The sequence below is a fragment of the Crinia signifera genome, chromosome 6, assembly GCF_055691185.1.
Source record: "Crinia signifera chromosome 6, ASM5569118v1, whole genome shotgun sequence".
NCBI classification, from domain to species: Eukaryota; Metazoa; Chordata; class Amphibia; order Anura; family Myobatrachidae; genus Crinia; species Crinia signifera.
In genome coordinates, this window is record NC_139222.1 from 197,690,273 (window position 1) to 197,714,320 (window position 24,048).

Consider the following 24,048-nt stretch of genomic DNA (forward strand, 5'->3'; position numbering starts at 1 on the left):
GGCAAATTTCGACGGTTGTAACGACGGTTGTTCCTGAATTGGTGCACAATCGTTTGTATTTTACTCACGATCCTGGTCGTTTGCGATTGGATGCGCGCTCCCGGCACGTCGTATGTCGCATTGGAGATTTTGCCTCCTGCAGCAGAATCAGCCGATCCGACCGCTGATTGTGTGCTGATTTTATGCACATCGTTAGCACATTGTGTGCGCTTACGTCGTCGCGACCATCCATCCGATCCGGGTTGTTTACGCCAGAGATCCAGGACACTCCCACCGCAGCCACACACGATGTACTCACGATCCGCACATCCGATGGTCGTACCACCGTCGGGAGCGACGTCGTATCGTATCTACAGCGTAATTACATCGTTTGCAAAAGAAACACGATCGTTAGCACATCGTGAGTAGGCCGCGGGAGAGCGCTCCAGGGAAGTGCACGTTAAATCGTTAGCCGATCGTTAGACGATCCTGATCTTTCTGGTGTGTATGGGGCCTTATTGTACATGGTCGGGAAGGGCATTCCACAGGGTCGGTGCAGCCCTCATGAAAGTCCTTTAATAGTGAATGGGAGCTAGTAATCCATGCAGAAGACATATCTTGTGCAGAGCAGAGTGGTCGAGATGGGAGATATTTAGAGATAAGTAAAGAGATATATGCTGGTGCAGTATGGGTAATAGCTTTATATGTGAATAGAAGTATTTTATATTGACTACAGTAAAATACAGGTAACCAATGGAGGGACTGGCAAAGCGGATCAGCAGACGATGAGCATCTTGCTAGGAAGATCAGCCTAGCAGCAGCATTCAAAACAGATTGCAGTGGTGAGAGTCTGTTCTTGGGAAGACCAGTTAGGAGACTATTGCAATAATCCATACGTGATATGAGCATATGAATAAGAGATTTAGCAGTGTCTTGTGTAAGATAGAGTCATATTTAGAATATGATTTTTAGATGCATGTAACATGATTCAGAGACAGATTGAATGTGGGGAACTAAGGACAGTTCAGAGTCAAAGATTACCCCTAGGCAGCAAGCTTGTGGGGTAGGGTTGATTCTTGAGTTGCCAACAGAAATGGAAATATCAGGATGGTAACTGCCCTTAGCTGATGGGAATATAATTCATTTTGTTTTGGAAATATTGAATTTGAGGTGGCGAAAAGACATCCAAGATGAGATGGCAGAGAGACTTGGCCCAAAATCACTGGTGACAACTTTGAGGTTGATAGATTTGAGCATCGCAGGGTTGCCGACCCTCCCGGAATTTCCGGGAGTCTCCCGAAAATCGGGTCCCCCTCCCGGCCCCCCGGAAGGGTGGGCAACCCTCCCGGATTCAAGGGGGACCCCCGCTGTCACCCGGATCGCGGCATTAAAATGCCGCAATCTTCGGGTCTCAGAGGAGGGGGCGCAGCTAAAACGACACAATCGCGTAATTTTAGCCCCGCCCCCTCCACGGAGATCCGTAAATTAGCTGCTTTAACAGCATGGGGGAGGGGCTTAGTGATGTTACTCGTAAGCCCCGCCCCCTGAGCGGCTGCTGAAACTCTCCTCTCCGGGCTTCTCCCGGAGAGGAGAATCTTAAAGTCGGCAACCCTGGAGTATCGTCTGCATACAAGTGATAGTGGAATCTGAAAGAGCTGATTAGTTTGCCAAGAGAGGAGGTATAGATTGAGAACAGCAGAGGACCTAAGACTGAGCCTTGCGGAACTCCGGCTGACAGAGGTGGTGAAGAGGAAGTAGAATCAGAGAAGCGGACTCTGAAAAAGCGATCAGATATGTAAGATCAGAACCAAGAAAAGGCTGTATCCTTAAGACCTAGAGAGTGTAGTTTGTATGAGAAGAGTGTGATCAACAGAGTCAAAAGCAGCAGAAACATCTAGAAGAATACATAGGAGATGTATTAAGTCTTAACAAGAGATAAATGCAAGGGTGATAAAGAGAGATAAACGTCCAGCCAATCAGCTCCTTACTGACTTTTTTCAAACACAGACTGTAACATGGCAGTTAGCAGGTGATTGGCTGGACGTTTATCTCTCCTTATCACCCTTGCATTTATCTTTTGTTAAGGCTTAAAACATCTGCCCAATAGTGAGTAATGACCTTTAGACTTTGCAGCGACCAGATCATTTACCACTTTAATCAGTGCTGTCTCTGTGGAGTGTTAGGAATGAAAGCCTGACTGATTATATAGTCCAAATCAAATAAAAAATGACCCTGAATCGCAGTGTTAGTAGCCTTCAATGCAGATTCGATCCCGATGCCGCAGAGCAGCGTATCGGGATCGAGAGAAGAAATAGACTGTGCATGCAAGTCTATTTCTGCTTCGATCTGCTCAATGCTGATTTCCAATGCTGATGAGTCAGCTGCTTATGCTTTTAATGGAACCCCGGTCACCCATTTACATTGCAGCTTTACCCGGGTCTGACCCTGGTAGCTACTCAGGTCGGCTCCACTGAGCTACGATCCAGGTTTATATGGCTGTATAAAACAGGAGGAAGAAAGTCTGTTACATTGCTGTGGTATGGCTGCTGGATAACCCACTATCAAACAAGACAAGACTACAATAATATTGTGTTTTTAATTCAGTACCTGCAATAAAACATAATGTATAGGAGAAGCAACTATATTATATATATAAGTTGAAGAGTGTGTGTGTGTGTGTGTGTGTGTGTGTGTGTGTGTGTGTGTGTGTCTGTCTGTCACATTGGTGGTCACACCATGGCACTCAGAGCCACCAAATTCAGCAACAATGTACCTCTGGATCCAAAGCCGTTTTGGGGAAATTTCACTTAGAAATGTAGAAATGTTTAATTTGCCTTCATAGATGATCTAAAAGATTGATCTAAAAGACTTCAACGGACTCCACAGTGTGCAATTGCACCACCCCATACGGACCTATAATCCGAGGCACCGACTGGAACTTACATCTATCCTCCAGGTTTACCATCTCTCCCATCAGAGAAACCAATACAACAACTGGACTCTGTTTTTGGGACTGTCATTGGCCACCTGGTCACCTGCTTCTATGGGACTAACATCTGAGATGTCTGTGTGGTAATATACCAATTTATGCCTGTCAATATTACTTTGATTCATATTGAATGTCCAATATTTTATTGTAACCCCCCCCCCCCCCCCCCTTTTTTTATTGATTAATCTACCAAGCTATTAATGATACAGCTTTCATAAAAATTCTTTTAATAAATTTATTGTACAGGATACCGTTCTGTTTATATATTTATTCATTTTTTCAGCCAGTGCTGGTACATTTATTCATATCCTTATTTTTAATCCTACTTTAATTTCTTAATTGTATTTCTATGTACACCTAGATTTTTTTCACGATTGCATCATGGCAGGGAGCAGTGAATTTTTAATTAATTATGGCACGGTAAGTAACGCCCACCCTGGTCTCCATGCACTCAGTGTCAGGCGCCGCCGTCCGGGAAGCCCAGCACCCGGACGGACGGCGAGTGCGGGGGCTAGCGGGGAGCCTGGTGACGCGGCCGAGCAGCATCCCAGGTCCCCGTCGGAAGCCGGGCGGCGGGGCGTTGCTAGGCAACGGCCCCGAACTTCCGCCCAGCTTAGGCCGCGTCTGACGTCACGGATGGCGTCAGACGCAGCGGGGCGTCGGGGCGTTGCTAGGCAACGGCCCCGAACGTCCTCCCGGCGCGCCTGCGTCACAGAGGCGCCTAGTTCAAATAAATAGCCGGCGTCTGCTGGGCACAGACGCCGGTTATAGCGTTAATACCTGTGCCGGTCCCTGGAGCCTGGACTTGCTGCCAGTGCTCTGCGCTTCAGTGTGGTTCTTCCGAGCTTCCTGCTGTCGTTCCTGCATTCCTTGTTCCGGTGTCATCCACTTCCTGTGTCCTGGTTCCTGGCGTCCTGTGTCTTCTCCATCTGCGGATCTTCTGGTGGCCTCGGCGGCTCCGTGTCATTTCGGCCGGCGGTACCATCTTGCCTACGTGGACTCCTCGGGTGCCCCACCAGGGGTCACGTAAGTGCTCCAGTGGAGCCTGGTTCTTTTCTGTACTCTTATGGTGCCCGCCGTGGCCATATCCTTCTGTGCGTCCGCAGTTTCTTCTCTATTATTCATCAGTGTCCTCGTCTCTGTACTTCATCCCGTCTCTTGTCATCAGATTTGCTGTAGGTAGGGGTGTTCCCCTTTCTCTTCTGTGCCCGGTTTTGGGGAACTTCTTCCTTCTGGGTCCAGTTCTGTGTTCCCCGTCCTACAGGTGTTTGCGACTCGGTCGCACTGTCCCGTCATTGGCCCGGTGCCGGCTAGTTAGGGGTTTGGGATTAGATAGGCCCGATAGTCAGTCATTCCTCTTGAGATCACCCCTGGCGATTGCTTCCCCCTTGTCTCAACATAACACCTGGCTGCATCGGGGTCTGAGCTGGCTTAACCGGCTCATTCGAACGTGGCGGCTACAGGCGAAGCCTAGCATCACCGCAGGGGCATTCCATCTGCCCGGGGGACTCAACAGAGTCAGCATAGGGTTTTGCCGTGGCCGTTCTAATCAGCGGTCCCGGCCACAGGTTCACACCTGACCACTTTACTCCCGTTACCCAGGGTTACGTGGTGCCTCGCCAGGCAGCGTGACTCTGAACAGTCTGTACCTCCCCCTAGTAGTGTCATGCGGTGCCTCGCCAGGCAGCGTGACACCAGAGGTCATAACATTATAACCGGCCACAAAATAGTGACGGAGGGGTGGTTGTGCTTGTTATATTCTCCAGCATCCTGTTGGTGTAGTGTGTTTGTCTTAGACGTCATCATGAATCCCTCTGCTCAGGCATTTTCAGACCAGGTCCAGGGGTTGACCCAGATGGTATGGGAATTATCCCTCAAAGTAGCTACCCAGGAACAGAGGGTGTGCTCTTCTGATTCTAACATCCCCGAGCCTAAGATGAACCTGCCAGACCGGTTTTCCGGGGATCGCAGGGCTTTTTTCAACTTTCGGGAAAGTTGCAAACTGTACTTCCGACTGCGGCCGCGGTCGACTGGGTCTGAGTCTCAGCGGGTAGGGTTAGTCATCTCACTCCTACAGGGGGACCCTCAAACCTGGGCCTTTGGGTTACCTGCTGATAGCCCAGCATTGTCCTCGGTGGACAACTTTTTCAGCTCCTTGGGTCTGTTGTACGATGATCCTGACAGGGAGGCCTCAGCAGAGACACACCTTCGGGCCCTTAAGCAGGGAAAGGACCCAGCAGAGGTGTACTGTACCGAGTTTCGGCGCTGGTCGAATGACTGTGGGTGGAATGACCCAGCGCTGCGCAGCCAGTTTCGCTGCGGGCTATCTGACGAAATTAAGGATTGCCTGATCCAATATCCCACACCCTCTTCACTAGATAAGCTCATGGAGCTATCTATCCGGATTGATCGTCGCCTCCGGGAGCGTAGGTCAGAACGGGGGCCTAAAACTCAGCCGATTTCCTTTGTGTCGGCGGTTCCGGAGGAAAGTGAAGAACCAATGCAGCTTGGGGCAGCCCGTATTTCTCCCGAGGAGAGGAGTCGACGTATGAGTTCCGGTCTCTGCTTATACTGTGGGAGTAAAGGGCATGTTATCCGCAACTGCCCCCTCCGGTCAGTAAAAGCCAGGGCCAAGTGAACGAAGAGAGGGTTCACTTAGGCCTTCAGCTGTTTTCCTCTCTCAACTCCCTATTAGTCCCTGGAATCATCTCTTACCAGAACTCTAGGTTCACAGGGTCAGCATTTATTGACAGCGGCGCGGCAGGGAATTTCTTTGATATCTCCACGGCCCAAGAATTGGGAATTCCCCAGGTAAAGCTCCCTATACCGATTACTCTACGGGGTTTGGATGGAAGTATTCTTTCCAACGGGGTGGTTTCCTTACAAACTCCCCCACTTCAGTTGTCGGTGGGGTTATTCCATCAAGAGGAAATTACTTTTTATTTGACCTCCTGCCCTGCAGTTCCCATTGTGTTGGGGTTCCCATGGCTTAAGAAGCACAACCCACGCATTGATTGGAGTCAAGGGGAGATTGCGCGTTGGAATGAGTCTTGTCACGAGCATTGTTTTTCTGTTTCGCTTTCCCTGGGTTCCCTGTCGCTTTCCGGAATTCCACAGCCATATCTGGACTTCGCAGACGTCTTTTCTAAGGGGAAGGCTGACGTGTTACCGCCTCATCGTCCCTATGACTGTGCCATCCAGTTGATCCCGAATGCGCCCTTACCCAAGGGCAGATTGTATGCCTTGTCCGCCCCTGAGACCAAGGCTATGGATGACTATATCCAAGAGAACCTCACGAAAGGTTTCATTCGGCCATCCAAATCTCCTCTTAGTGCTGGATTCTTTTTCGTGGCCAAGAAGGATGGCACGTTAAGACCGTGTATTGACTTCCGCGCACTCAATAAAATCACGGTAAAAAATACCTATCCGCTTCCCCTTATCACGGTTCTTTTTGACCAATTACGGTCTGCCACCATCTTCTCCAAGATTGATCTCCGAGGCGCCTATAATTTGATCAGAATCAGGGAGGGGGATGATTGGAAGACGGCTTTTAGTACTCAGACGGGGCATTACGAATACTTGGTGATGCCCTTCGGCCTTTCCAACGCCCCGGCCGTCTTTCAGGATTTAATAAACGATGTCCTTCGGGACTTTTTGGGGAAATTTGTAGTTGTCTATTTAGACGACATTTTAATCTTTTCTCAGGACTTAGTGTCGCACCGGGCGCAAGTTCGTCAAGTTCTCCAGAAGTTGCGGGAGAATCATTTATTCGCTAAGCTGGAGAAATGCGAGTTCGAGGTGCCTCAGATATCCTTTTTAGGGTACATAATTTCATCCCAGGGGTTCCAAATGGATCCTAAAAAAGTGCAAGCCGTAGTGGACTGGGTCCGACCCACGAATCTGAAGGCGATCCAACGATTTCTCGGGTTCGCTAACTACTATAGGCGGTTCATCCATTCGTTCTCCTCCATCGTGGCTCCGCTAGTAGCCCTGACCAAGAAGGGGGCTGATCCTTCCCAATGGACCCCTCAAGTGGAGCAGGCTTTTGGGACCCTCAAACAGGCCTTTGTCTCGGCACCGGTCCTCAAACATCCAAATCCGGATTTGCCTTTTATCGTTGAAGTGGATGCTTCCGAAGTTGGGGCCGGAGCAGTTCTGTTCCAAAAGGATCCCGAGTCTTTGATGCTCCATCCATGTGCCTACATGTCTAGGAAATTTTCTCAAGCGGAGTCCAACTACGATGTAGGCAATAGAGAGTTACTGGCTGTCAAGTGGGCCTTTGACGAATGGCGACAGTGGTTGGTGGGGGCTTCCCATCAGATTTTGGTGCTGACCGATCACAAAAATCTTCAGTACATTGAATCCGCCAAGAGGTTGAATGCTCGGCAAGCCCGCTGGGCTCTCTTCTTCACGCGGTTCAATTTTGTCATCTCTTTTCGACCTGGTTCAAGAAACGCCCGAGCGGACGCTCTCTCTCGATGTTTCATTCCCCAACATGAGAGCAGATTTAGCCAGGAACCCATCGTCCCGTCTTCTTGTATCCACGCGGGCATTCACCAGACCTTGGAAGGTCTTCTTCTTCAGGCTCAGAGTCACGCTCCGCCCCAGACTCCGGAGAACAAATTGTTTGTTCCTTTGTCTCTCAGACGGAAGGTGTTGGCCGAGTGTCATGATTCTAAGACTGCCGGTCATCCTGGGGTAGCCAAAACTTTGGCGCTTCTGTCCCGTGTGGCCTGGTGGCCCGGCATGACGCGAGATACCAAGGAGTTTGTCCTCTCCTGTCCGGTGTGTGCCCGACATAAGGTTCCACGGGTTCGACCAATAGGGGAGTTGATGCCACTGTCCATTCCGGTTAGACCGTGGTCCCACCTGGCCATGGATTTTATCGTGGAGTTACCTGTCTCTGCTCATTGTACCGTCATCTGGGTAGTCGTCGACAGGTTTTCTAAGATGGCCCATTTTGTGGCCCTTAGACAATTACCTTCTGCGAAAGAGTTGGTCACCCTGTTTGTGCAGCATGTCTTCAAGCTGCATGGGTTACCCGTGGACATTGTCTCAGACCGAGGCCCGCAGTGTGTGGCACAATTCTGGAGACTGTTTTGTTCCGCCCTTAAGGTTAAGACCAGCCTCACTTCTGCATTCCATCCGCAGGCCAACGGACAAACGGAACGCTTGAATCAGTCGCTCAAACAGTACCTCAGGTGTTTTGTGTCCAAGTTGCAGAATGACTGGGTTGAGTGTCTCCCTTTAGCCGAATTTGCGTACAACAATGCGTGGCATTCGGCCTCTAAAACGTCACCTTTTTTTGCAGTTTATGGCTTTCATCCGCGGGCCAACTCGCTTGGATCAGAGGTTTCTGAGTCCTCATCGTCGACTGTGGTCCGACTCAGAGCCATTTGGAAAAAGATCCACTCTGCGCTTAAGGAGGCTTCATTGGAAGAGAAGGTACTTGCGGACAGATTCAGACGTCCTTGCCATTTTAAGGTTGGTGATTGGGTGTGGCTCTCAACCCGGAATATCAGGCTTCACCAATCATCGGCGAGGTTAGGGCCTCGATTCATCGGTCCGTTTCGGATTATCAAGAGGGTTAATCCGGTAGCATTCAGGCTCGCGCTACCTAAGTCTCTCAGAATTGTGAATACCTTCCATGCTTCACTTCTTAAGCCTGTGATCTTTTCACAACGATTTCCACGGAAGCTCAGGGGCGGTTCTTCTCCAGTAATGGTAAATGGGCAGAAGGAATTCCGTGTGGAGAAGATTCTTGATTCCAAGTTTGTGAGAGGCTCATTGCAGTTTCTTGTTCATTGGAGGGGCTTTGGTCCCGAAGAGAGGTCGTGGGTTCTTGATGAGGATTTACATGCGCCCAGTCTCAGGAGGTCCTTTTTTCATCAATTTCCTTACAAACCCGGTGGTAAGGGGTTGTTAACCCCTCCTCAAGGGGGGGGGTACTGTCAGGCGCCGCCGTCCGGGAAGCCCAGCACCCGGACGGACGGCGAGTGCGGGGGCTAGCGGGGAGCCTGGTGACGCGGCCGAGCAGCATCCCAGGTCCCCGTCGGAAGCCGGGCGGCGGGGCGTTGCTAGGCAACGGCCCCGAACTTCCGCCCAGCTTAGGCCGCGTCTGACGTCACGGATGGCGTCAGACGCAGCGGGGCGTCGGGGCGTTGCTAGGCAACGGCCCCGAACGTCCTCCCGGCGCGCCTGCGTCACAGAGGCGCCTAGTTCAAATAAATAGCCGGCGTCTGCTGGGCACAGACGCCGGTTATAGCGTTAATACCTGTGCCGGTCCCTGGAGCCTGGACTTGCTGCCAGTGCTCTGCGCTTCAGTGTGGTTCTTCCGAGCTTCCTGCTGTCGTTCCTGCATTCCTTGTTCCGGTGTCATCCACTTCCTGTGTCCTGGTTCCTGGCGTCCTGTGTCTTCTCCATCTGCGGATCTTCTGGTGGCCTCGGCGGCTCCGTGTCATTTCGGCCGGCGGTACCATCTTGCCTACGTGGACTCCTCGGGTGCCCCACCAGGGGTCACGTAAGTGCTCCAGTGGAGCCTGGTTCTTTTCTGTACTCTTATGGTGCCCGCCGTGGCCATATCCTTCTGTGCGTCCGCAGTTTCTTCTCTATTATTCATCAGTGTCCTCGTCTCTGTACTTCATCCCGTCTCTTGTCATCAGATTTGCTGTAGGTAGGGGTGTTCCCCTTTCTCTTCTGTGCCCGGTTTTGGGGAACTTCTTCCTTCTGGGTCCAGTTCTGTGTTCCCCGTCCTACAGGTGTTTGCGACTCGGTCGCACTGTCCCGTCATTGGCCCGGTGCCGGCTAGTTAGGGGTTTGGGATTAGATAGGCCCGATAGTCAGTCATTCCTCTTGAGATCACCCCTGGCGATTGCTTCCCCCTTGTCTCAACATAACACCTGGCTGCATCGGGGTCTGAGCTGGCTTAACCGGCTCATTCGAACGTGGCGGCTACAGGCGAAGCCTAGCATCACCGCAGGGGCATTCCATCTGCCCGGGGGACTCAACAGAGTCAGCATAGGGTTTTGCCGTGGCCGTTCTAATCAGCGGTCCCGGCCACAGGTTCACACCTGACCACTTTACTCCCGTTACCCAGGGTTACGTGGTGCCTCGCCAGGCAGCGTGACTCTGAACAGTCTGTACCTCCCCCTAGTAGTGTCATGCGGTGCCTCGCCAGGCAGCGTGACACCAGAGGTCATAACATTATAACCGGCCACAAAATAGTGACGGAGGGGTGGTTGTGCTTGTTATATTCTCCAGCATCCTGTTGGTGTAGTGTGTTTGTCTTAGACGTCATCATGAATCCCTCTGCTCAGGCATTTTCAGACCAGGTCCAGGGGTTGACCCAGATGGTATGGGAATTATCCCTCAAAGTAGCTACCCAGGAACAGAGGGTGTGCTCTTCTGATTCTAACATCCCCGAGCCTAAGATGAACCTGCCAGACCGGTTTTCCGGGGATCGCAGGGCTTTTTTCAACTTTCGGGAAAGTTGCAAACTGTACTTCCGACTGCGGCCGCGGTCGACTGGGTCTGAGTCTCAGCGGGTAGGGTTAGTCATCTCACTCCTACAGGGGGACCCTCAAACCTGGGCCTTTGGGTTACCTGCTGATAGCCCAGCATTGTCCTCGGTGGACAACTTTTTCAGCTCCTTGGGTCTGTTGTACGATGATCCTGACAGGGAGGCCTCAGCAGAGACACACCTTCGGGCCCTTAAGCAGGGAAAGGACCCAGCAGAGGTGTACTGTACCGAGTTTCGGCGCTGGTCGAATGACTGTGGGTGGAATGACCCAGCGCTGCGCAGCCAGTTTCGCTGCGGGCTATCTGACGAAATTAAGGATTGCCTGATCCAATATCCCACACCCTCTTCACTAGATAAGCTCATGGAGCTATCTATCCGGATTGATCGTCGCCTCCGGGAGCGTAGGTCAGAACGGGGGCCTAAAACTCAGCCGATTTCCTTTGTGTCGGCGGTTCCGGAGGAAAGTGAAGAACCAATGCAGCTTGGGGCAGCCCGTATTTCTCCCGAGGAGAGGAGTCGACGTATGAGTTCCGGTCTCTGCTTATACTGTGGGAGTAAAGGGCATGTTATCCGCAACTGCCCCCTCCGGTCAGTAAAAGCCAGGGCCAAGTGAACGAAGAGAGGGTTCACTTAGGCCTTCAGCTGTTTTCCTCTCTCAACTCCCTATTAGTCCCTGGAATCATCTCTTACCAGAACTCTAGGTTCACAGGGTCAGCATTTATTGACAGCGGCGCGGCAGGGAATTTCTTTGATATCTCCACGGCCCAAGAATTGGGAATTCCCCAGGTAAAGCTCCCTATACCGATTACTCTACGGGGTTTGGATGGAAGTATTCTTTCCAACGGGGTGGTTTCCTTACAAACTCCCCCACTTCAGTTGTCGGTGGGGTTATTCCATCAAGAGGAAATTACTTTTTATTTGACCTCCTGCCCTGCAGTTCCCATTGTGTTGGGGTTCCCATGGCTTAAGAAGCACAACCCACGCATTGATTGGAGTCAAGGGGAGATTGCGCGTTGGAATGAGTCTTGTCACGAGCATTGTTTTTCTGTTTCGCTTTCCCTGGGTTCCCTGTCGCTTTCCGGAATTCCACAGCCATATCTGGACTTCGCAGACGTCTTTTCTAAGGGGAAGGCTGACGTGTTACCGCCTCATCGTCCCTATGACTGTGCCATCCAGTTGATCCCGAATGCGCCCTTACCCAAGGGCAGATTGTATGCCTTGTCCGCCCCTGAGACCAAGGCTATGGATGACTATATCCAAGAGAACCTCACGAAAGGTTTCATTCGGCCATCCAAATCTCCTCTTAGTGCTGGATTCTTTTTCGTGGCCAAGAAGGATGGCACGTTAAGACCGTGTATTGACTTCCGCGCACTCAATAAAATCACGGTAAAAAATACCTATCCGCTTCCCCTTATCACGGTTCTTTTTGACCAATTACGGTCTGCCACCATCTTCTCCAAGATTGATCTCCGAGGCGCCTATAATTTGATCAGAATCAGGGAGGGGGATGAGTGGAAGACGGCTTTTAGTACTCAGACGGGGCATTACGAATACTTGGTGATGCCCTTCGGCCTTTCCAACGCCCCGGCCGTCTTTCAGGATTTAATAAACGATGTCCTTCGGGACTTTTTGGGGAAATTTGTAGTTGTCTATTTAGACGACATTTTAATCTTTTCTCAGGACTTAGTGTCGCACCGGGCGCAAGTTCGTCAAGTTCTCCAGAAGTTGCGGGAGAATCATTTATTCGCTAAGCTGGAGAAATGCGAGTTCGAGGTGCCTCAGATATCCTTTTTAGGGTACATAATTTCATCCCAGGGGTTCCAAATGGATCCTAAAAAAGTGCAAGCCGTAGTGGACTGGGTCCGACCCACGAATCTGAAGGCGATCCAACGATTTCTCGGGTTCGCTAACTACTATAGGCGGTTCATCCATTCGTTCTCCTCCATCGTGGCTCCGCTAGTAGCCCTGACCAAGAAGGGGGCTGATCCTTCCCAATGGACCCCTCAAGTGGAGCAGGCTTTTGGGACCCTCAAACAGGCCTTTGTCTCGGCACCGGTCCTCAAACATCCAAATCCGGATTTGCCTTTTATCGTTGAAGTGGATGCTTCCGAAGTTGGGGCCGGAGCAGTTCTGTTCCAAAAGGATCCCGAGTCTTTGATGCTCCATCCATGTGCCTACATGTCTAGGAAATTTTCTCAAGCGGAGTCCAACTACGATGTAGGCAATAGAGAGTTACTGGCTGTCAAGTGGGCCTTTGACGAATGGCGACAGTGGTTGGTGGGGGCTTCCCATCAGATTTTGGTGCTGACCGATCACAAAAATCTTCAGTACATTGAATCCGCCAAGAGGTTGAATGCTCGGCAAGCCCGCTGGGCTCTCTTCTTCACGCGGTTCAATTTTGTCATCTCTTTTCGACCTGGTTCAAGAAACGCCCGAGCGGACGCTCTCTCTCGATGTTTCATTCCCCAACATGAGAGCAGATTTAGCCAGGAACCCATCGTCCCGTCTTCTTGTATCCACGCGGGCATTCACCAGACCTTGGAAGGTCTTCTTCTTCAGGCTCAGAGTCACGCTCCGCCCCAGACTCCGGAGAACAAATTGTTTGTTCCTTTGTCTCTCAGACGGAAGGTGTTGGCCGAGTGTCATGATTCTAAGACTGCCGGTCATCCTGGGGTAGCCAAAACTTTGGCGCTTCTGTCCCGTGTGGCCTGGTGGCCCGGCATGACGCGAGATACCAAGGAGTTTGTCCTCTCCTGTCCGGTGTGTGCCCGACATAAGGTTCCACGGGTTCGACCAATAGGGGAGTTGATGCCACTGTCCATTCCGGTTAGACCGTGGTCCCACCTGGCCATGGATTTTATCGTGGAGTTACCTGTCTCTGCTCATTGTACCGTCATCTGGGTAGTCGTCGACAGGTTTTCTAAGATGGCCCATTTTGTGGCCCTTAGACAATTACCTTCTGCAAAAGAGTTGGTCACCCTGTTTGTGCAGCATGTCTTCAAGCTGCATGGGTTACCCCTGGACATTGTCTCAGACCGAGGCCCGCAGTGTGTGGCACAATTCTGGAGACTGTTTTGTTCCGCCCTTAAGGTTAAGACCAGCCTCACTTCTGCATTCCATCCGCAGGCCAACGGACAAACGGAACGCTTGAATCAGTCGCTCAAACAGTACCTCAGGTGTTTTGTGTCCAAGTTGCAGAATGACTGGGTTGAGTGTCTCCCTTTAGCCGAATTTGCGTACAACAATGCGTGGCATTCGGCCTCTAAAACGTCACCTTTTTTTGCAGTTTATGGCTTTCATCCGCGGGCCAACTCGCTTGGATCAGAGGTTTCTGAGTCCTCATCGTCGACTGTGGTCCGACTCAGAGCCATTTGGAAAAAGATCCACTCTGCGCTTAAGGAGGCTTCATTGGAAGAGAAGGTACTTGCGGACAGATTCAGACGTCCTTGCCATTTTAAGGTTGGTGATTGGGTGTGGCTCTCAACCCGGAATATCAGGCTTCACCAATCATCGGCGAGGTTAGGGCCTCGATTCATCGGTCCGTTTCGGATTATCAAGAGGGTTAATCCGGTAGCATTCAGGCTCGCGCTACCTAAGTCTCTCAGAATTGTGAATACCTTCCATGCTTCACTTCTTAAGCCTGTGATCTTTTCACAACGATTTCCACGGAAGCTCAGGGGCGGTTCTTCTCCAGTAATGGTAAATGGGCAGAAGGAATTCCGTGTGGAGAAGATTCTTGATTCCAAGTTTGTGAGAGGCTCATTGCAGTTTCTTGTTCATTGGAGGGGCTTTGGTCCCGAAGAGAGGTCGTGGGTTCTTGATGAGGATTTACATGCGCCCAGTCTCAGGAGGTCCTTTTTTCATCAATTTCCTTACAAACCCGGTGGTAAGGGGTTGTTAACCCCTCCTCAAGGGGGGGGTACTGTCAGGCGCCGCCGTCCGGGAAGCCCAGCACCCGGACGGACGGCGAGTGCGGGGGCTAGCGGGGAGCCTGGTGACGCGGCCGAGCAGCATCCCAGGTCCCCGTCGGAAGCCGGGCGGCGGGGCGTTGCTAGGCAACGGCCCCGAACTTCCGCCCAGCTTAGGCCGCGTCTGACGTCACGGATGGCGTCAGACGCAGCGGGGCGTCGGGGCGTTGCTAGGCAACGGCCCCGAACGTCCTCCCGGCGCGCCTGCGTCACAGAGGCGCCTAGTTCAAATAAATAGCCGGCGTCTGCTGGGCACAGACGCCGGTTATAGCGTTAATACCTGTGCCGGTCCCTGGAGCCTGGACTTGCTGCCAGTGCTCTGCGCTTCAGTGTGGTTCTTCCGAGCTTCCTGCTGTCGTTCCTGCATTCCTTGTTCCGGTGTCATCCACTTCCTGTGTCCTGGTTCCTGGCGTCCTGTGTCTTCTCCATCTGCGGATCTTCTGGTGGCCTCGGCGGCTCCGTGTCATTTCGGCCGGCGGTACCATCTTGCCTACGTGGACTCCTCGGGTGCCCCACCAGGGGTCACGTAAGTGCTCCAGTGGAGCCTGGTTCTTTTCTGTACTCTTATGGTGCCCGCCGTGGCCATATCCTTCTGTGCGTCCGCAGTTTCTTCTCTATTATTCATCAGTGTCCTCGTCTCTGTACTTCATCCCGTCTCTTGTCATCAGATTTGCTGTAGGTAGGGGTGTTCCCCTTTCTCTTCTGTGCCCGGTTTTGGGGAACTTCTTCCTTCTGGGTCCAGTTCTGTGTTCCCCGTCCTACAGGTGTTTGCGACTCGGTCGCACTGTCCCGTCATTGGCCCGGTGCCGGCTAGTTAGGGGTTTGGGATTAGATAGGCCCGATAGTCAGTCATTCCTCTTGAGATCACCCCTGGCGATTGCTTCCCCCTTGTCTCCACATAACACCTGGCTGCATCGGGGTCTGAGCTGGCTTAACCGGCTCATTCGAACGCGGCGGCTACAGGCGAAGCCTAGCATCACCGCAGGGGCATTCCATCTGCCCGGGGGACTCAACAGAGTCAGCATAGGGTTTTGCCGTGGCCGTTCTAATCAGCGGTCCCGGCCACAGGTTCACACCTGACCACTTTCCTCCCGTTACCCAGGGTTACGTGGTGCCTCGCCAGGCAGCGTGACTCTGAACAGTCTGTACCTCCCCCTAGTAGTGTCACGCGGTGCCTCGCCAGGCAGCGTGACACCAGAGGTCATAACACTCAGTGCCTGTAATTACATACCCTAGAAACTGTACCATTGAAAGTATAGAAATGGAGATGTGGCCATGCCCCCTTTCCATGACCACACCCCTTTCTGATTTTATACCGCTCTCTGACCTCAGATGTTGGAGGTTATGTCATAGTTGCTAAATCTCAGGAGTGGATGTGAAAAGCATCAACACACACAAGCTATCAAGTCAGGAATGGTGTGATTTAAACAGCAATACCACACCTGATTTCATTGCGGTCATAGAGTATCAATGCAAACACATTCTAACATTATGGTGGAGGCTTTAACAAACAGTCGAGATTCAATTTTCCGCCTGTCCACTGTAGAAAAGGGGGCATGTCGGCAAAAATGGACGTGGATTGTCGGGATCCGGCCGTGAATTAGAGTATCTACGGCCATTTTCGACAAAACAGATCTGACTGGTTTTAAAGTCGGATCTGTTTTGTCGAATTCCATTTTCAATGTTGTCGGAAACAACAGCATTGAATAGGCGGCTGTCGGGAATAGCAGCGGGGATTGAGTACCTGTATATATATATATTTTTTACTTTAGTGACTATTGTCACTCATTTATAAACTGTATCCTATAAATATATTCACATAAGCCAAGATACATTTTGATTTATAAGTCATGTCTCCATATTGATTTGTACTTGGATGGAATATAAGAATTCGGACTGCATAATCAGATGCTGCAGACATTGATCAACTGACCTCAACATAAATAATTCTTGGGGCATAGAACACTAGTGGTTTTGCCATTAGAGGGCAGTGTTGGGCAAAATATTTTCATGGATCAGTGTGAATTTTACCAGACACTTCTGACCTTAAACCGAGGGGTCCTGATGCAAAGTACAAATGCGGACGGATCAAGCGGATATCTGCAAACTGTGCATGTATGCATAAAATGGTCATAGACAGTGCATGTGCTTCCAAACCATACACATAGGCAGACTCAGATGTGTGAACTGGACTGGGACGCTTCCATACCATTGCACAGAGCTGATCCATTGTGTGTGAGCGTCACAGGCATATCATTAGGTATGAAGGCCAACTTCTGTGCTCGTTTGTGGCTGCTGACAAAGATGGGACGTATGTTTCAGAGTCCTCTTGCACTCAGCATAAGTCCTGAACTTAAAAATGATGGTCATTCCCTCTAGGTTTTCCATCTGAATTGGTCACCAAACTAAAAGAACTATTTAATTACTCATGGCAGACCCGGTCTCTGAAATATTTGGGAGTTAATTTGGCACCAGATAATCACATAATTGATTGTAATTATAACCCCCTGCTGAAGGCCTTTGCAGAGCTGACTGGAGACTGGATGCTGCATGATGTCTCTTGGCTTGGAAGAGTCGCTGCTGCAAAAATGGTCCTCTTGCCAAAACTAATGTACTTATTTAGATCCATCCCAAGACCCCCCCCAGATCTATATTCAACAAATTTAATCAACTTTTAGCTAAGTACATCTGGAGGGGAGCCAAACCCAAGATAGCGAAAAAAACTCTGCTTAGATCCAAAGTAGAGGGGGGTGTAGCATACCCTGATATTGAAACATATTTTAATTCCTGTGTATTGAACCAAGCAAGAGATTGGTTCTCATCCAAAGATCCAAAACCGTGGGTAGTTCTGGAAAGCTCTTACTCCCAATATATGCATATTTCAGACTTACTTTGGCTTCCCCCCTGTGCTTCACGGAAATACGCAGCACTTTGCAAGTCTATTAAATTAACCTTAGACATTTGGCATAAAATGACAGCTTCTGTCGAGGGCGCTGCTCTTCCAGCTCCGTATCTATCTTTAAAGGCCCTGAAGTCTTTAATTCCAAACTTACCATTAGATAGATGGATTACACAAGGAATATTGACAGTGGGGGACTTATATGAGGGGGAATCTTTGATGTCCTTCGAACTTATCCAAACTAATCATAACATCCCAAGGCAGGATTTTTTTATCTATCTACAGATACGGAGTTGGATCCAAGCACATGTCCCTGTGTCCATTAAAAAACCGTCCTTCCCTGCATTTCTTAAATCTAAGGTGAGCGCCCCCTCTCATAAAGGGGGCATTTCTTGGTGGTACACACATTTACTTCTATCCAATAATAGACCTAAATTGAATTCCCAAGTGCTATGGGAGAGAGACCTGAATAGAACCCTCGATGAGGGAGACTGGGACGGGATCTTTAAGTCCTGTTTCAGGATCTCCCGCTGCATAAATCACTCGGAGATGTTTTTTAAGCTCATACATCGGGCCTACTTCACCCCGGACAGGTTGCATAGGATTTGGCCGGAGACGTCTAATTTATGCTGGAGAAACTGTGGAACCATCGGAGATATTTTTCACGTCTTCTGGGCATGTCCACTCTTGCGGCCTCTCTGGAGGGAGGTGTTTCAAATGCTGAGCTTAATCTTAAACCACCCCATTTTCCCTGACCCAGCCATAGCCTTACTCCATATTTTCCCAACATGTTTCTCGGTAGCAGATAGCTATATTGTAGGACAGGTCCTTGTTGCCACTAAGGCTGTTATTGCCAAATTATGGAAATCTAACACAATTCCTCCCATAGGACTCATACGTAACAAAATCCATAGCCATTTCATATATGAGACCTCAGGTGCCGTCTATTCCTCATCCCCAAACTCAGTAGTCATGAAATGGTTTGGCTGGTCTCTTTATATTGAGAAAATGGGTCATTCTAACATTCTTAGCAGTCCTCCGGATTTATCGATACTCAATTCTCAATGAATAAGTTCCTCTGCCGTTGTCCATCAATTCTATAGTTATTTGTAGTTCAAGACCGACATATTGTTACATAGATGGATCCAATAGTGAATTGTGAGATAATTGTCATTTTACCATGTGCAGTGTGCAATATTTGTTCCCCCTTCCCTTTCTCTTCCTTCTGTACCCCCTTATTATTTGGTTTAAAACATTGAAATAAAAATCTAATGTTAAAAAAAAAAAAATGATGGTCATGGCTGCAAAAGGCAAGGGAGACCCTGCCTTTCACACTAAGATGGAAGACTACTTTTTCTAGATGGGTGGATATTTGCGTCCGTGTCAGCTAGTAAGCAGATCACCCTGATCAAATGATGAAGCTTTCACCGATGCATCAGACTCAGAATGATGTCCAGGGTGCTGAAATGTAATGGTACGCAACACTGACCATTTACTGAACATGGCTTTTATTACATGAAAATGAGATACAATACAAAGTGAAATAATTGCACTTGTTTGGCAGACTTTAAGCTGATTTTTAATTACAGTGGTATTAATTGTTTTACAATGTAAAAAATAAAAATGATCCTACATGTATATCCGTAAAGAGAACTGCACAAATGAGACAAAACTTAAATAAATAATAAAATAAAATAATGACCATTTGTCCTGCATTAGGAGCAGCCAGTGTATATAACGCCCACTACAAGGTCAAAAATGAAAGACCCTCAAACAAAAAATCTGAATACTGCTGAATCATAATAATTATCATTATAATATTTAATTGACCCATTAAATAAATAATTTATTCCATTCCAACTGGATATAAAAATCAAGTATTTCACTTGATCTTCCAATTGATAAAATTAGCTTCAACAATAAAACTGGAGAAGTTGTCATATTGCAACTGTATAACTGACTTGTGCCCTGTAAATAATATGTATTTTACAAATCTGTTATCTGCTTTCACAATAATTGGGATACTCCCAACATGGCATGTTTCACTCGCAGTCCATAGAGATTCATAGAAAATAAAATGTGATGTTGGTGACATTTTCCACAGCATTCAGCGGCCATCGCTTGGTGTGTACACACGATGCAATATGGTTGCTGAGCGGTTTTGCCTTATAATTGCTCAGCGATATACTGCTCAGGAACCATATCGCACCTTGCACCGTTTTCCCCAGTGACTTTTCAGTTTTCAAGTCAACACATCTTTTGCGACCAGCGACCATTAGGGCTGGCACTAGGAGCGCACACCTAGTGATTTATCGCCACGCACACCAAAAAAACCTGGGCGAAACTGCCCAGTGTGTACAGGACTTAACAGAGCAGCCCACTAATTGTGGCTTGCCAGAAGAGGGTACTGATTCAGAGATGTACTTGGATGAAACTCAAATTTATAAAATTAGTATTGCATCCAAAATGGCGGCCATATTGGTGACATACACTGAAATGTCTTCCCCCAATCCCATATAAACATGTGTAGACACGGGGTTAGTAGACACATCTATGTCGGATGGTATCTGTACAAACTTGGCGATGGTCTACGCTGAACTATTCTTGAGCTAGATACACACCTACAGATGTATCTGTCCAATCTATCTGGTGGGAACAAAAATGTGTATTGGTGTAATGGTTAGTATTATGCGCATGTGCAGATGCTGGGTGTGGGTGGGCATGGGTGAACTACTAGTTCGCCTTCTCGTTCACACCTAGCAGTGTGGGCGGGGGGCGGCGGCGAGGGTTCACACCCATAGTTTCATGGGCGTTAGCATGAAAACACTGGACATTCCCATGGTAATTCAACCGTGACGCGGTTGTGGCCAACTGACATTAGCTGCCTGCCCACTTACCGCACAGGGTGCTCGCAAATGTAAGACATCTGCGAGAGCTGGAGAAATCATTCAATGGTCGGCGACCGTGTGGGTGGCGTTACAGCCACACACAATGTAACAAATTTTGCAGCGTTGTGTGTGGATCAGAATAAGGACCATAGATTGTAAATGATCAAATATTCTCTGTAAAGCGCTGCGGAATATGTGTGCGCTATATAAGAAACTGTTAATAAATAAATACATAAATAAATAATCTAAGGGAGCAAAGGACAATCAACCATTCACTCACAAATGCTGGAAAGCAGACAATAGTCATTCAGACAAATTAGTTAAAGTTGTTTGATTTCATAAATGTATACAAACAATTGTTTTTTATAATTTTTCCAACAATTGGGAGGAAATGCTTGTCTGTCATTTGCTCCCATACATTTCCAGATTTTTGTTCCCACCAGACAGATTGGACAGATAAATCTTTAGGTGTGTACCCAGCATTACAGACCGCTAACCTCAGACAAGCACTAAAGTAACACATGTGCCTGATATGTTTAGTGATGAGGCAAACAAAACTGCATGCCTAGTATTAAATGGGAATGATGTTGTAGAATATATAGCAGTGAGCCTACATATGTATAAAGGAGCCTATGGGTTACAGTTCATTGCTCCACCTCCTACAAGGACATGCAGTCAATGGTCTTTTCAGCACATGGACAAACGCTATAGGAATAATCCTATACTACAGTATATTACAGCACACAAGGGGAAAGGTGCAGCAGGGTCCAATATTTTCATATCGTCCTCCCAATAATGCAGATTAAGAAGTGTTACATAGCAATTTATTGATTAGACCTGTGATGGTAGATGAATGCATATCAGATATATCGTAGGGTTACAGATAAGATTACGGCTAGGTTGTGGGCCTGGAATAGGCTGTGTGCTGCTATGTCTAATGTAGTTCTCCCCATCGCCCCAAGTGTATGGGGCTGTAGTTCTAGAGCAGGGGTGGCCAAACCGGTCCTCGAGATCTACCAATAGTCCACGTTTTCCCGGTTACCTATCTGGTGCACCATTGTAGTCATTACTAACTGTCACATTTTAAAACATGTTGCATTCATTCCTACTATAGATCCACAGGTTGCCTGGAAAACATGCACCGTTGGTAGATCTTAAAGACAGGTTTGGCCACCAATGTTCTAGAGTCCAATACAACTTCTCATGGGGAGACCTCTTGTTTACCTAAATTTCCTTTGGTTGGGAGAATAGTCTCTATAGGGCCATCCCTTTAATAAAGCTGTATAAAGATCCATCCATATGCAAAACTTATTTTTTTCCGTGTCGGTAACCTATAAGTCTAAATGGTGTAAACAATAGAATTTAAAACAAGCATTGTGATTACCATAGGGAAAAATCCACTCAAATGTAGGTGTTCTGGGGCCAACAGATGTAGCGATGTGTGCAGATGAGCACTGCTAGATCGCTCAGCAGACAGCGCTGCACAGTGATGTGCCAGTGATGTGTGCTGAGCGATCTGTCAGGGCCAGTGTTCTCCGGTGAGAACACTGGCCCTGACCGATTAATAACCAGCATGCCAGTTGATAGCGATGCGCGGGGCCATGCATCGCTATCGCTAAGGCCCTACACACACATTTTCTGAGTGGTCTAGTTAAATGAAGTAACATCGCTCAGAAAATGCCTGTATATGGCTACGTGTGTAGGGCCCATTAGACACAAAGCAGTAGCTCCTAACTTGTAGCTGAATTTCTCTGGCTTTTTCATTGCTTTATAGAAGCCTGCATGTCTTCATTTATATTATGCCAGTGCATTGCCTACAATCTCTCATTCTGGACAAATATCGTTCAGGTTAAATAAGCATCGGCCTTAGTTGTGCTTTGATAGGCAGTTTGAATTAAAGTGAATAAAACCACTCTAAACCCTTTCCCCTTCCTCTACTATACTAGTATAATCTATGATGCTTCAGTTAAAATCAACACAATGAGGTCTGTGTATTAAACCTTGGGGAAGTAATAGGCATTCAGCTCATAACTGCCATGATACATGCTGTGTAATAAACATTACAGTTAGCAGCTGGTTGGTTGGTACTTTGGGGGTTATTCTGGTTAACTCCATCTGGCAAAATTCTTCTCAAATGGACACAACCATGTGCACTGCAGGTGGGGTAGATGTTACTTCAAGTGAGATCTATATTGCAGTGTAAAAAGGAAGCAGTCAGTATTTTCCCTGCACAGAAACAAAATAACCCACCAAAATCTAATACTCTCTGCACATTTTACATCTGCCCCCCTGCAGTGCACATGGTTTTGTCCATTTAAGAAGGAATTTGCCAGGAGTGAACCAGAATAACGCCTTTATCCTTGTCCACTTTCTCTCTATTTAAGGTTTAGTACATAGACTCTTTTATGTTCGGTTAATACAGAACCGACCCCTATTAAGGTAAAAGCAAAGGAATAAAAAATTACAGCTTCACATTTAATTTGCGCTATGTCAAGTAATTGAAATGGACGAATCTTTACACGATTTTCTTTGCAAACAAATTGACCATCTAATGTCTAACTGGTCATTGTATGTGTTGCCTGTCTGCAGTGCTTATACATAGATGTAAATTTACTAATGCTTCTAAAAATGAAAATAGGTGATGTTGCCCATAGCAACCATATTCTGTTTAACAGAGTTTTGTTTTAAGGATTTGTAAACCTTAAGATAGATTCACATTTGGGATTCCTACTAATGTTAGTACTTTGTGTTATAATGAATAGCAGTAATTAAGCATGGTAATTACTTTTTTCTTTTTCTCACTTGATCTACGACTTTTGTTAATCCACTCACATTACACAAGGGGCTCCTTATTTGTCAGGGGCCACATTTGGTTGAGATACAGTAGAAGATCTCAGAGAATCCTGTTCAAGCAAACTGCAAGTGACGTTGTACAATTTACACCAACAAAGGCTCAACATTGAGAACATTTCCCCATACATTTCATTTAAGGCGTGGTGTGGGGTGCCTACAGCTGGGTGGTGAAGATCATGCTAAAGTTTAGAGCTTTTTCCAGATGGGTCATACAACTCACTATGAATGAAACTTTTTGATGTTTTTTTTGGATCGCTCTTATTTCAGCTTTGTAACTTTTTTGATCCAAGGGGTGAACCGGTTTACCTTGGTATACACTCCAGGATAGCCCTTTCGCCCACACCCATAACCCCAAGACGTTATTCCAACAATAATCCATTGACCGCTTGCGTTTTGACACATGAGTGGGCCTCCGCTGTCTCCCTGGCAGCTGTCCACTCGATTGTCTTCAGACAGATTCCCAGCACAGATCATGCGGCTTGTAAATTTCCCTTTGTAGCGGAGGACACAGTTTTCCTTGGGAAGAATCGGAACTGTGCCCTGAAGAAGTGTCTTGGAATAGGAAGTTCCTATAATAACAAAATGATATTAAGAATTTAATATTTTATATTTTACTTTACTAAAAAGTAAATACAGGTATTAAGAATTGAGCTTTGAAGCACACTTTTATGTAACATTTTTTGAAAAAGATATATAAAGGCTACAATTTTACACTCTTTAGATATAAGAAGTGGGTCAACTTGCACAATCGGTGGCTGTCCAAATACTTTTTGGTACTTGTGTAGTTTCACGGCGCCCGATATATCGGATGCGATATCGGCCGATATATTGATGCGATCCGAAGCAATTTTTGACCTGTTCATAACCCCACTATCCACTACGCATGGAGTTGATTTTATATAGTGTGGAGAGTGCAGTAATGCGCGTGCGCTCTCCACACTATATAAAATCAA

The 24,048-nt window shown here is 48.0% G+C and overlaps 1 protein-coding gene across 1 annotated transcript in view; it reads right to left on the reverse strand.

The window, feature by feature from the left end:
- Positions 1 to 18,845: 18,845 nt before the first annotated feature.
- LOC146008825 (neurotrypsin-like) overlaps positions 18,846 to 24,048 on the reverse strand; it is a 42,791-nt gene continuing 37,588 nt past the window's right edge. The window contains exon 15 of the mRNA XM_083148573.1: positions 18,846 to 23,664. Coding sequence (XP_083004699.1) covers positions 23,354 to 23,664 — 311 coding nt within the window. The 3' untranslated portion in view covers positions 18,846 to 23,353. The remainder of the gene's footprint in view (positions 23,665 to 24,048) is intronic.